We start from the raw sequence: 13659 nt of genomic DNA, 5'->3' as shown, positions 1-13659 counted from the left end.
TCCTCTTCTTCCTTCTTCTCTCTTCTTTATTCGTCTCTTCTCTTCTTCCTTTTTGTTAACATATGATGGCTCCTGTATGCCTTATAAACAGACACAAATAATAGATGCTGATTGGTGGACAGCCACCACCACCTGGCAGAGCTCCCCTCTTATGTAGATCTGGTCTGACACCTAAATCTTCCAGTGCATTCCATTCATAGAACGTTTCGAACAGGGATGGTGGGCACAGCAGGTGTACAGACCCGGGAACTTGGCACAGGAATGGTGGGAACCCCTCATAATGGGCACAGCAGGTGTACAGACCTGGGAACTCGCTACAGGGATGGTGGGAACCCCTCATAATGGGCACAGCAGGTGTACAAACCTGGGAACTCGCTACAGGGATAGTGGGAACCCCCTCATAATGGGCACAACAGGTGTACCGACCGGGGAATTCGGCACAGGGATGGTGGCAATGCTGTATACTGGCCTAGTCCAACAAGGCCCAGGCCTAGGGCAGCACTTTGCAGGCGGGCAGCACGGAAAGAGTCCCCGCTGGCTTGCACCAGTCTTATGAGGCGGACTGGGATAAGAGGCAAATTAATCTAGCGCTGCTTCTAATTTTGACTGTCCTATCATCCTGGACCACAAACCTTCCTCACTGTGCTATATGTTTTCTGCTGTACCATTGCCATGGTTATATCTTCTTAGTCCTCTCCATAAAAATATCAGAAATGTATGCTTTAAAGTAGAACTATAGGCAACACTTCTTTTTTTTTTTTTCATTTTGGATAGAGTAAGGGAGGGTTATAGCCCATGTCAGTTTCTTTTTTACCATCCCTGTCCCATTGCAGAGATTTTCTTTCACTTCCTGCCCCATAGCCAAACAGGAAGTGAGGGTAAATCTATGCAAATTAAGGGAATCCATTGCCCCCCAGGCCCTCAGAACTAGTGTCCTCACTCAAAAATTTCAGGGCGGATCTTAACCAGAAAGGGGTGGGTCATATTTAAATTAGGGGGTGTACAAGTTTAGTCAGGCCTAGGTCAGCACAAAACCTAAATACACTACTGGATGGTGGGAACCCCTCATAAGGGGCACAGTGTGGGTGTCCAGACACAAGAACTCAGCACAGGGATGGTGGCAACCCCTCATAATGGAAAATACTGCAAATATATTATTGCCCCATACACACCAGATGTTGCCCCATATACACCTGAAATCAGGCTTGCAGGTAAAGTCCTTTACAGGGCAGAGCAGGGCTGACTAAAAACAAAAAGCAATAGAAACAGACGCCCTTTTTTTTTCTGCTTTTCAGTGCCGCGGTGGGTGTCGGTTTTTATGGGAACAGCGAGACCAATGATGGTATCTACCAGCTGACCTACTCCCTGGATGATGCCAATCACACCTTGGCTGGGGTGGACAATCTGGTAAGTGGTCTTTGGAGCGGCGGTGTGGCTGAACAGATGTATGTACACCATCGGCGCCGGTGGGGAACAATCTGCTGCGACACATTGTAACATTCCAGTGGGCCTCTTTGTGTGACAGATAGAAGTGGCAGGGGCAGCTGTTTTATACCCGCTTAGAGCGCGCCGCGCCGGGCATCTCCACCAATTTGCTGCTGTGAAATTCCTCTGGACTGTGACTAATGGAGAGCTCGACGGCTCTGTTGGGAAAAGGGGCCATTCCGTCTATTCAGAGCCATCTGTCTCCGAGAGAAGCCTCCGAGGAAAATACGGCAACTGGCTGGAAGATGTGCCAAACCGTAAAACAGACCCGGGACAGCTGCCGGCAACAAAAGTATTATTGAGGAGCACTGAAGGCAGCTATTGGCCGACCAGAAAATGAGGGACCCAACGGGAAGCTATAGGAATGGACACTTGGGGGTCATATTGAGCAGTGAATCCGACATTCTGAAGGTGAATCTTCCTGGTCCATGTGTTTTAAAGGACAGTGATTGAGTCACCGCCAGAGAGTGTTTGGTGAAAGTCACATTCACTGCTTTATAAATTTGGCCCTCAGTCACCAAACTCATAGGATGCCATATTTGCTAACAGTCATGTCTTCAGTACTATTACCATTATCCCGATCTCCTCTTTTAGAGATGATGAAAGTTGTGTCCAGGGGCATTATCAGGGGTAAGAGATAATATAAAGGGCATAAGAGATCAGTTGTTTTAGGCAATAAAGCGGTCCCTATCAGCCCTCTCCTTTCTCTCTGTCACACTTTCTCCCCTATATCCCTCTAACCTCCAACCTCTCTTATACTCTCTTCTTCTTCTTCTCCTCTCTTCTTCACCTTCTCCTCCCTTTTTCTCCTTCTCTGTTCTTTTTTCCTTTCTCCTGCTCAATTGTTCTTGTCCTTCTCCATTCTTCTCCTTTTATTCCCTTTCTCCTTCTCCATACTCCTTCTCTTTCTCCTTCTCTTTCTCCTTCTCTATTCTTCTTCTCTATTCTTCTTCCTCTTCTCTGATCTCAGATCTTCTTCATTCTTCTACTTTGCCTCCTCTGTTCTTCTCTCCATTGTTGCTCCTCTTCTCCTTCTCCTCTACCTTCTTCTTTTTCTTCGCCATTCCTACCCCCCTCCGTTTCTTCTCCTTTTCCTCCCCCCCGCCTTCTTTTTCCTTCCCCTGCTCTATTCATCTTCTCCACTCTTCTCCCCCGCTTTCTGGGCTCTTCTTATATGCTTTCTTCTTTTTTCTTTTCCTATGATGTCCTTTGTTCTTCTCCTTCCCCCTCCTCTATTCTCTGTTCTTCCCCACCTCCTTCTTGGTTCTTCTCCCTCACCTTCTCCACTCTTCTTCTACCTTGCCTTCTCCGCTCTTCTTCTCCGCTCTTCTCTGCTCTTCTCCCTCGCCTTCTTCTCCCTCGCCTTCTTCGCTCTATTTCTCCTTCGCTTTCTTCGCTCTTCTTCTCCGCTCTCGCCTTCTCCGCTCCTCTTCTCCCTCGCCTTCTCCGCTCCTTCTTCTCCGCTCCTTCTTCTCCACTCCTTCTCCCTCGCCTCATCCGCTCCTCTTCTTCTCCCTCGCCTCATCCGCTCCTCTTCTTCTCCCTCGCCTCATCCGCTCCTCTTCTTCTCCCTCGCCTCATCCGCTCCTCTTCTTCTCCCTCGCCTCATCCGCTCCTCTTCTTCTCCCTTCGCCTCCGCCTCATCTGCTCCTCTTCTTCTCCCTTCGCCTTCTCCGCTCCTCTTCTTCTCCCTCGCCTTCTCCCTCGCCTTCTCCCTCGCCTTCTCCCTCGCCTTCTCTTCTTCTCCCTCGCCTTCTCCCTCGCCTTCTCTTCTTCTCCCTCGCCTTCTCTTCTTCTCCCTCGCCTTCTCCGCTCCTCTTCTTCTCCCTCGCCTTCTCCCTCGCCTTCTCTTCTTCTCCCTCGCCTTCTCCCTCGCCTTCTCTTCTTCTCCCTCGCCTTCTCCGCTCCTCTTCTTCTCCCTCGCCTTCTCCCTCACCTTCTCCGCTCCTCTTCTTCTCCCTCGCCTTCTCCGCTCCTCTATTCTCTGTTCTTCCCCACCTCCTTCTTGGTTCTTCTCCCTCACCATCTCCGCTCTTCTTCTACCTTGCCTTCTCCGCTCTTCTTCTCTGCTCTTCTTCTCCCTCGCCTTCTTCTCCCTCGCCTTCTTCGCTCTATTTCTCCTTCGCTTTCTTCGCTCTTCTTCTCCGCTCTCGCCTTCTCCGCTCCTCTTCTCCCTCGCCTTCTCCGCTCCTCTTCTCCCTCGCCTTCTCCGCTCCTTCTTCTCCGCTCCTTCTTCTCCGCTCCTTCTCCCTCGCCTTCTTCGCTCCTCTTCTTCTCCCTCGCCTCATCCGCTCCTCTTCTTCTCCCTCGCCTCATCCGCTCCTCTTCTTCTCCCTCGCCTCATCCGCTCCTCTTCTTCTCCCTCGCCTCATCCGCTCCTCTTCTTCTCCCTCGCCTCATCCGCTCCTCTTCTTCTCCCTTCGCCTCATCTGCTCCTCTTCTTCTCCCTTCGCCTTCTCCGCTCCTTTTCTTCTCCCTCGCCTTCTCCCTCGCCTTCTCTTCTTCTCCCTCGCCTTCTCCCTCGCCTTCTCCGCTCCTCTTCTTCTCCCTCGCCTTCTCCCTCGCCTTCTCCCTCGCCTTCTCTTCTTCTCCCTCGCCTTCTCCCTCGCCTTCTCTTCTTCTCGCTCGCCTTCTCTTCTTCTCGCTCGCCTTCTCCGCTTCTCTTCTTCTCCCTCGCCTTCTCCCTTGCCTTCTCCGCTCCTCTTCTTCTCCCTCGCCTTCTCCGCTCCTCTTCTTCTCCCTCGCCTTCTCCGCTCCTCTTCTTCTCCCTCGCCTTCTCCGCTCCTCTTCTTCTCCCTCGCCTTCTCCGCTCCTCTTCTTCTCCCTCGCCTTCTCCGCTCCTCTTCTTCTCCCTCGCCTTCTCCGCTCTTCTTCTCCCTCGCCTTCTTCGCTCCTCTTCTTCTCCCTCGCCTTCTCCGCTCCTCTTCTTCTCCCTCGCCTTCTCCGCTCCTCTTCTTCTCCCTCGCCTCATCCGCTCTTCTTCTTCTCCCTCGCCTCATCCGCTCCTCTTCTTCTCCCTCGCCTCATCCGCTCCTCTTCTTCTCCCTCGCCTCATCCGCTCCTCTTCTTCTCCCTTCGCCTCATCTGCTCCTCTTCTTCTCCCTTCGCCTTCTCCGCTCCTTTTCTTCTCCCTCGCCTTCTCCCTCACCTTCTCCCTCGCCTTCTCTTCTTCTCCCTCGCCTTCTCCGCTCCTCTTCTTCTCCCTCGCCTTCTCCCTCGCCTTCTCCCTCGCCTTCTCTTCTTCTCCCTCGCCTTCTCCCTCGCCTTCTCTTCTTCTCGCTCGCCTTCTCTTCTTCTCGCTCGCCTTCTCCGCTTCTCTTCTTCTCCCTCGCCTTCTCCCTCGCCTTCTCCGCTCCTCTTCTTCTCCCTCGCCTCATCCGCTCCTCTTCTTCTCCCTCGCCTCATCCGCTCCTCTTCTTCTCCCTTCGCCTCATCTCCTCTTCTTCTCCCTTCGCCTTCTCCGCTCCTTTTCTTCTCCCTCGCCTTCTCCCTCGCCTTCTCCCTCGCCTTCTCTTCTTCTCCCTCGCCTTCTCCCTCGCCTTCTCCCTCGCCTTCTCCCTCGCCTTCTCCCTCGCCTTCTCCCTCGCCTTCTCCCTCGCCTTCTCCCTCGCCTTCTCCCTCGCCTTCTCCCACGCCTTCTCTTCTTCTCGCTCGCCTTCTCTTCTTCTCGCTCGCCTTCTCTTCTTCTCGCTCGCCTTCTCCGCTTCTCTTCTTCTCCCTCGCCTTCTCCCTCGCCTTCTCCGCTCCTCTTCTTCTCCCTCGCCTTCTCCGCTCCTCTTCTTCTCCCTCGCCTTCTCCGCTCCTCTTCTTCTCCCTCGCCTTCTCCGCTCCTCTTCTTCTCCCTCGCCTTCTCCGCTCCTCTTCTTCTCCCTCGCCTTCTCCGCTCCTCTTCTTCTCCCTCGCCTTCTCCGCTCCTCTTCTTCTCCCTCGCCTTCTCCGCTCCTCTTCTTCTCCCTCGCCTTCTCCGCTCCTCTTCTTCTCCCTCGCCTTCTCCGCTCCTCTTCTTCTCCCTCGCCTTCTCCGCTCCTCTTCTTCTCCCTCGCCTTCTCCGCTCCTCTTCTTCTCCCTCGCCTTCTCCGCTCCTCTTCTTCTCCCTCGCCTTCTCCGCTCCTCTTCTTCTCCCTCGCCTTCTCCGCTCCTCTTCTTCTCCCACCGCCTTCGCTCCTCTTCTTCTCCCTCGCCTTCTCTATTTCTTCTCCTATGATGTTTTGTTCTTCTCTGTTCTTTTCCTTCTCGGTTCTTCTCCCCTGCCTTCTCCACTTTTACCCTCCGCCTTCTCTGCTCTTCTCCTCTGCCTTCTCCATTCCTTTTTCCCTTTATTCTTCTCTTCTTCTCCTTCACCTCCTCTTTCTTCTTCTCCTCTTTCTTTCTTCTCTTTCTCCACTCTTCTCCGCCTTCTCTGTTCTTCTCCTTCGCCTCATCCTTTTTGTCCACATCTTTTTCGTCCTTGTTCTTCTCGCCCTTGTTCCTCTCGCCCTTGTTCCTCTCGCCCTTGTTCCTCTCGCCCTTGTTCCTCTCGCCCTTGTTCCTCTCGCCCTTGTTCCTCTCGCCCTTGTTCCTCTCGCCCTTGTTCTTCTCGCCCTTGTTCTCCCCCTGGTCTTTCTCTCCCCCCCCCCCTCCCACTTTCCTCCCTTTCTCTTGCTCCCCCATCCTCTCTCTTCTGTTTCCAGTTCTTAATCCCATACGTAGTGTGGATGTTTGGTCATGCTGCCTCTGCTCCATACTTAGTAGTGCTGCACAGTGGTTTTCCCTTAGTCCAGGTCTACCATTTTGGGTTTTACTTATAGAAATCAAAACACTTCATGCAGACGCCTCCGACTGAAATGCAGAACTTCATTACAGGGAGATGTACAAATCTGTGTAATATAGTAATGGAAATATGGCACATCAATCCCACTCCAGTGTGAAAATCGCAACAAACGTGACTATTAAGCAAATCTTACAGTCATGAAAAGCCGTTGCAGCGTTTGTTAAAGCAGCTGTTCATTTCTCCTGCGCCCGGCCCTCCCCCTCCCTTATATAAGATGAAATCGGGAGGAAAGAGCTGCTCAGCCCCGCTCCTTTTTGGTCCAGAATAAATGGCAGCGAAAGGCCGTCATCGCTTATTAAAAAGAAAGAGAAGTCAGTGAGTTTGTGTCCGTGCGCTCGCAGCTCGGCAGGATTCCGCGCAGAGATAAAGTTACATCAATTTGTTGCTTGAAAAAGTCCATTAAGTTCAGCTGTTCATACTGGTAATCTTGCAGCAGATGATCCGGGGAAAAGACAAAAAGCCCCATTAGAGGATGAAAAGTTTTATTTATATATATATATATATATACATACAGTATATATATGTAAGAGTTTTATATATATATATATATATATATATATATATATATATATATATATATATATATATATATATATATATATATATATATATATATATATATAATTACCAAAAGTATTGGGACGCCTGCCTTTACACTGTAAAGGCAGGCGTCCCATTACTTTTGGTAATCTAGGCCCAGATTCAAAGAGCAATTAGGCCTGCGTAACCATAGTTACGCAGCGCAATTGCTTACTTGCGCCGGCGTAACGAATGCTTTTAATTCAGGAACATCGTTACGCCGACTGCAGCCTAAGATAGGCGTGGCTTAAGGTTCTTATGCCCGCATATCTTAGGCTGCATTCTTGCGATGGCCGCTAGGTGGCGTTCCCGTTGTGCTCAGCGTATAGTATAGCAAATTGCATACTCACGCCGATTCACAACGTTACGCCAGCCCTGCGTACGCAGTTTACGTCGCTTCCGTACGGCGGTTTTCGCGTAAGGCTGCCCCTGCTATTAGCAGGGGCAGCCAATGTTACGTATATACCCGTCGTTCCCGCGTCGCGAAATTTGAAATTTACGTAGTTTGCGTAAGTGAATCGTGAATGGCGCTGGACGCCATTCACTTTGAAGCAAATGACGTCCTTGCGACGTCATTTACCGCAATGCACGTCGGGAAAGTTTCCCGACGGAGCATGCGCTCTACGCTCGGCGCGGGAACGCGCCTAATTTAAATGATTCCTGCCCCCTACGGGATCATTTAAATTGCGCGCGCTTACGCCGGGCATTTTGCCGGAGCGCCCGCGCAAATTCTCCGTGAATCACGGGTAGCGCAGAGATTTTGCGGGGGCGCAGGGCAAAAACGTTGCCCTGCGCCTCCGTAAAAACTGCGCAAAGGTACCTGAATCTGCCCCCTAGTGTATAAATGACTGCACCCTTGTACTTCTATAATTACCAGCAGTACCTGGGAACGAGGGTCTTCATGGATGACCGTATCCCTTTAATTAAGCCTGTGGCTGCCATGCATTGCCTGGAGAACAGTGGATTGGGGAGGGAGGTGGGGGGGGGGGGGCATGCAAAGCCTCTGTGCAATTTATATTCCTGCGTTTTGCTGTTGGATTATCAATTTTTACAATCTCTTAGCGTGAGATTAAGTGAGCGGCGTGTAATATTCTCGTGAACGCGAGCGCGCGGCGTCGGCCGCCTCTAAAATGTATACACAAACCTCTGACCCCTCCCCTTAGCATTATTTTCCCAACTGAACAATGCTGATTCTGGCTTTGCTGGCTGTGTGGATAGAGGGGCTCTCAGCTCAGGCGAGTTCCTTTCTCTGCGGAGATACCGCTGCTTTCTCTACAGGGCTGGGACGGTGTTGGCGTGTGTATAATCCCCTGCGTGCTCTCATTTCCTCTCCCTAGCAGACAGAATGCTCACTCAGTGCTCCCTCCACCCGGCTGGATCTCCCCCCTTCTCCAGGCCAACAGCTGGGCATCTCCTGGCCCCCCCACCCCCCATCCTCCGAGCAATTCTGACCCTCATCCTGGGGGGGGGGGGGGAGCTGCTCTCTTCTCCCTCGCTTCTCTCCTCTTTCCTGCTGCTCTTCCTCGCTCTTTCTCTAAGCTGAACGCGCTATTTTAACCTTCATTATTTTATCTGACAGTTTATTTTATTTATTTATTACGGGCATTTAGCGCTGATAATTTGCACCGTGCTTTACGTATATTGTACATTCACATCCAGCGGCGGCTGGTGCTCAAAATTTTTGGGTGGGCGCCAACAAACTATAAAATTCTGAAAAAAAAAAAAGAAATCCATTGCAGCCACTGTACCAAATGCTGCCACTGTGGCCATCAAGCGCTGCCACTGTGGCCCATCAAGCGCTGCCACTGTGGCCCATCAAGCGCTGCCACTGTGGCCCATCAAGCGCTGCCACTGTGGCCCATCAAGCGCTGCCACTGTGGCCCATCAAGCGCTGCCACTGTGGCCCATCAAGCGCTGCCACTGTGGCCCATCAAGCGCTGTCACTGTGGCCATCAAGCGCTGTCACTGTGGCCCATCAAGCGCTGCCACTGTGGCCATCAAGCGCAGCCACTGTGCCCCAAATGTTGCTACTGTTCCAAAAGTGCTGCCACTGTGCCCCCCGCCCGCCCGGCACTTCCCTTCTCTCGGGTGGGCAGTGGGTGATGGCGGTGTGCGGTGTCCTACATTTCTTCCCTGACCCCGATGTCTTCTCCTGCCCGCTCCTCCTCTCGCCCATCAAGCGCCGCCACTGTGGCCATCAAGCGCAGCCACTGTGTCCCACCAAGCGCAGTCACTGTGCCCCAAGTGCTGACACTGTGCCCCCCGTCTGCCCGTATTTTACCTTGTCCCGGGAGGGCAGCAGGTGATGGCAGCAAGCGGTGTCCTCCATTTTTTCCCCCGACCCAGATTTCTTCTCCAGCCCGCTCCTCCTCTCGTCCTCTATCCCCAACGCCTGTCGTTTCAGCTAATCAGGTGACAGGTAACACAGACCCGGTGCACCTGATTGGCTGAGAGGCGGTTCAATGTTGTCAAACCGAACTCCTCCGCTTTGCTAACATACAGCTGAGTGAGAAGCAAACGCACAGCGTTGCGCCCGCTTCTCACATTTTTGGCCGCCTATTAGAGCCTTTGGCTCTAATCGGGTGCTTTCAAAAAACGCTCCCCCCGCCGCTGTAATTCCGGTACCTAGCTCCTACCCTGGGTACCCGTGGGGGGGCGGCACTGCCGCTGTTCACATCAGTCCCTGCCCACCAAAGTGCCCTTCACATAGAGGTGCCATCTTAATATTTTATGTAATTAGTTTTACAGTAGATTAGAAATGTACAATATCTCAAAAAAGTAAGTACACCCCCTCACATTTGTGAAAATATTTTCTTGTATCTTTTCGTGTGACAACACTGAAGAAATGACACTTTGTATCTACAATGTTGTGTAGTGAGTGTACAGCTTGTATAACAGTGTACATTTTCTGTCCCCTCAAAATAACTCAACACACAGCCATTAATGTCTAAACCGCTGGCAAACAAAGTGAGGACACCCCTGAGTGAAAATGTCCAAATTGGACCCAATTAGCCATTTTCCCTCCCCCCGGTGTCATGTTATTCGTTAGTGTTACAAGGTCTCGGGTGTGAATGGGGAGCAGGTGTGTTAAATTTGGTGTTATCGCTCTCACTCTCTCATACTGGTCACTGGAAGTTCAACATGGCCCCTCATGGCAAAGAACTCTCTGAGGATCTGAAAAAAAAAAAATTGTTGCTGTACTTAACCACTTCACCCCCAGAAGAATGTATCCCCTTCCCGACCAGAGCACTTTTTTCGATTTTTCGCTTTAACTGACAATTGCGCGGTCGTGCGACGTGGCTCCCAAACAAAATTGGCGTCCTTTTTCCCCCCACAAATAGAGTTTTCTTTTGGTGGTATTTGATCACCTCGGCGGTTTTTAATTTTGCGCTATAAACAAAAAAAGTGTGACAATTTTGAAAAAAATCTATTTTTTTACTATAATAAATATCCCCCAAAAATATATAAAAAACAAAAAAATGTATTTCCTCAGTTTAGGAGAATACGTATTCTTCTACATATTTTTGGTTAAAAAAAATCGCTCCATTCACACCTAGGCTTATTTACGCCCGACGCTATTGCAGCCTGCAATACGCTGGAGGGGTGATTTAACATTGTCGACTATGGAGATGGTCCACATCTCCACGCCGAACGCCAAAACGCTGTACGCCTGAAGCTCAAAACAAGTCCCGGACCCTTTTTTTCAGGCGGCTTCGGCCATAGCCGACAATGTGTAAATCACCCCTCCAGCGAAAACCGCGGTAAAAAACACTGCAATTTGTTGCGGCAAATCGCGGCACAATACGCCGCGTTCAGGTGTGAATGCAGCCTTAATGACACTGGCAGGGAAGGGGTTAACCACTAGGGGGCGATGAAGGGGTTAAGTGTGTCCTAGGGAGTGATTCTAACTGTGGGGAGGGGGCTGGGCTACAAGTGACACGACATTAATCATCGCTCCCAATGACAGGGAGCAGTAGTGTCCTGTCACTAGGCAGAACAGGGAAATGCCTTGTTTACGCAGGCATCCCCCTGTTCTGCAGCTCCGTGACACGATCGTGGGACACCGACGGACATCGAGTCTACGGGTCCCGCGGGCATAGATGTGAACGTGTGCCATAGGAAACCATGTTTAAATGAACTGTAGTGCGCTTGTGCAAAAAGCATCAAAAACGCGTAGGTGTGAACCGAGCCTATCAGAAAGTTAATGCTGTCACTGCACTGCTGAACCTCTCTGTCTACCAACAGGTATTTGGCACCACCCACAAGATGAAGGAGAGCCTGGATCAGCACCTGCTGCGGCTAAACGAGATATTCGCCGCCCACGGCGACTACGTCCAGACCCTGCGCTTCATGCAGATCATGGCCAATAGTGTTGTCACACAGCTGAGCAGCCTTCCCAACTTCGAAGCGACCAGCGGGCAGCTTTCCGCCGTGGCAAGACAGGTCGGCTTCGTCGAGTACTACAGGTAAAGGGACCATGCGCCAGGAGTGGACGGGTGAATTCAGGAACCAGTCAGTCCAATATAGAATTCGGCTGGCTCTTCCCTGTGTTCCTGGAAGCGCAGAAGCATGCACAGATGTGTAAATGGGAACACTGACCAATTTTAAGTTTTTAGGTTTGGACAGGTTGGTCAAGAATTGGATCCTTTTTTTTGTTTTTGTTTTTTTTAGGTTCTGTGTTCCCTTTGGAAAGATTTTGCCTCTATCAAGTCACCAGGAAAAAAGTGGGGGTCACAGGCAAAAACCGAACAGGTTATAACCCCTTATGTCCCACTAAGAATGGTTGGAGAAATTTCCCTTCACTTCCTACATGGGTGACACTGCAGGAAGTGAAAGGAAATCTCCTTGGCGGGGACACCTATGACAGAGGTTACCCACTTTTTCTAAATCTCTGCAGTTTCTGCTGTGAGCACCCACATTCCCCCGAGGGACACCTGATGTTGGTCAACCACAAAGAGACAACGTTCAGCAAAAGGTGTCTATATGTACTTACCCAGACTCGCTTCCTTCCGTTACCCCACCTGTCTACATTCTGGTGTCAGAGTTTAGACAAAAAGAGTGATGCCACGGCATGCCTTACGTGACGCCGTGCCTTGTGACACTGTGCCTTACGTGACGCCGTGCCTTGTGACACTGTGCCTTACGTGACGCCGTGCCTTGTGACACTGTGCCTTACGTGACGCCGTGCCTCGTGACACTGTGCCTTACGTGACGCCGTGCCTCGTGACACTGTGCCTCACGTGACGCCGTGTCTCGTGACACTGTGCCTCACGTGACGCCGTGCCTTGTGACACTGTGCCTCACGTGATGCCGTGCCTTGTGACACTGTGCCTCACGTGACGCCGTGCCTTACGTGACGCCGTGCCTCGTGACGCCGTGCCTTACGTGACGCCGTGCCTCGTGACACTGTGCCTTACGTGACGCCGTGCCTCGTGACACTGTGCCTTACGTGACGCCGTGCCTCGTGACACTGTGCCTTACGTGACGCCGTGCCTCGTGACACTGCCTTACGTGACGCCGTACCTGGTGACACTGTGCCTTACGTGACGCCGTACCTGGTGACACTGTGCCTTACGTGACGCTGTGCCTCGTGACGCTGTGCCTCGTGACACTGTGCCTTACGTGACGCTGTGCCTTACGTGACGCTGTGCCTCACGTGACGCCGTGCCTCGTGACGCTGTGCCTCACGTGACGCCGTGCCTCGTGATACTGTGCCTCACGTGAGGTGAGCACGGGTGATAGTTTATTGCACGGCGCCAGGACTAGATGTGTAATAACGAAGGGTTTTCCTTCTTCGTGTTGCAGGTGGCTCTCTTACCTCCTCCTCTTCATCTTTGACCTGGTGATCTGCCTTGCCACGTGTTTGGGACTGGCGAAGCGATCCCGATGTCTGCTTGTCACGTAAGTATAGAAAAGATCAAACGCTCAACCCATCAATGAACGGCCTTGAAGCTCAACTTCGGGACTCAGAAACTTTCATTTTTAACACAGATGTCCCCATCAGAGTGCCCCTTTACATCAGTTGTCCCCATCAGAGTGCCCCTTTACATCAGTTGTCCCCATCAGAGTGCCCCTTTACATCAGTTGTCCCCATCAGAGTGCCCCTTTACATCAGTTGTCCCCATCAGAGTGCCCCTTTACATCAGTTGTCGCCACCAGAGTGCCCCTTTACATCAGTTGTCCCCACCAGAGTGCCCCTTTACATCAGTTGTCCCCACCAGAGTGCCCCTTTACATCAGTTGTCCCCACCAGAGTGCCCCATTACATCAGTTGTCCCCATCAGAGTGCCCCTTTCCATCAGTTGTCCCCATCAGAGTGCCCCTTTACATCAGTTGTCCCCATCAGAGTGCCCCTTTACATCAGTTGTCCCCATCAGAGTGCCCCTTTACATCAGTTGTCCCCATCAGAGTGCCCCATTACATCAGTTGTCCCCATCAGAGTGCCCCTTTACATCAGTTGTCCCCATCAAAGTCCTACTTGCAGTACATCAGTTGTCCCCATCAAAGTTTTTCTGCTCAAGTCAGGCATTTCTATTGAAGTCTGGGGCCAGAAACGCTTGTAATCTGTACCTTTTTTTTGAGCTTTAGGCGTTTTTTGCTTCAGGTGACGGGACGCTCATATGTGAACAGGGGTCATTGAAATTAATGGGATTTTTCTTGTTGGGTATTTTGGGGGTTCAGAGCTGAGCATTTTACAAGCTGAAGAACGCTCAGGTGTGAACAGGGTCTTGGAGAGCTTGGGGGGGCACAACTAAAATCTAGGGGGACGCAGCCCACCCCAGCACC

At 51.5% G+C, this 13659-nt stretch overlaps 1 protein-coding gene across 1 annotated transcript in view; it reads left to right on the top strand.

Annotated features, from left to right (window-relative positions):
• The window catches only part of TTYH2 (tweety family member 2), a 72499-nt gene that overhangs the window by 24334 nt on the left and 34506 nt on the right, over positions 1–13659 (top strand). Inside the window, exons 3-5 of the mRNA XM_040330984.1 lie at positions 1296–1407; positions 11120–11340; positions 12680–12775. Of these exons, the coding sequence (XP_040186918.1) occupies positions 1296–1407; positions 11120–11340; positions 12680–12775 (429 nt within the window). The remainder of the gene's footprint in view (positions 1–1295; positions 1408–11119; positions 11341–12679; positions 12776–13659) is intronic.

This window comes from Rana temporaria, chromosome 12, assembly GCF_905171775.1.
Source record: "Rana temporaria chromosome 12, aRanTem1.1, whole genome shotgun sequence".
NCBI lineage: Eukaryota > Metazoa > Chordata > Amphibia > Anura > Ranidae > Rana > Rana temporaria.
Note: the sequence above shows the minus strand (reverse complement) of the source record. Positions and strands in the feature narration are given on the sequence as shown.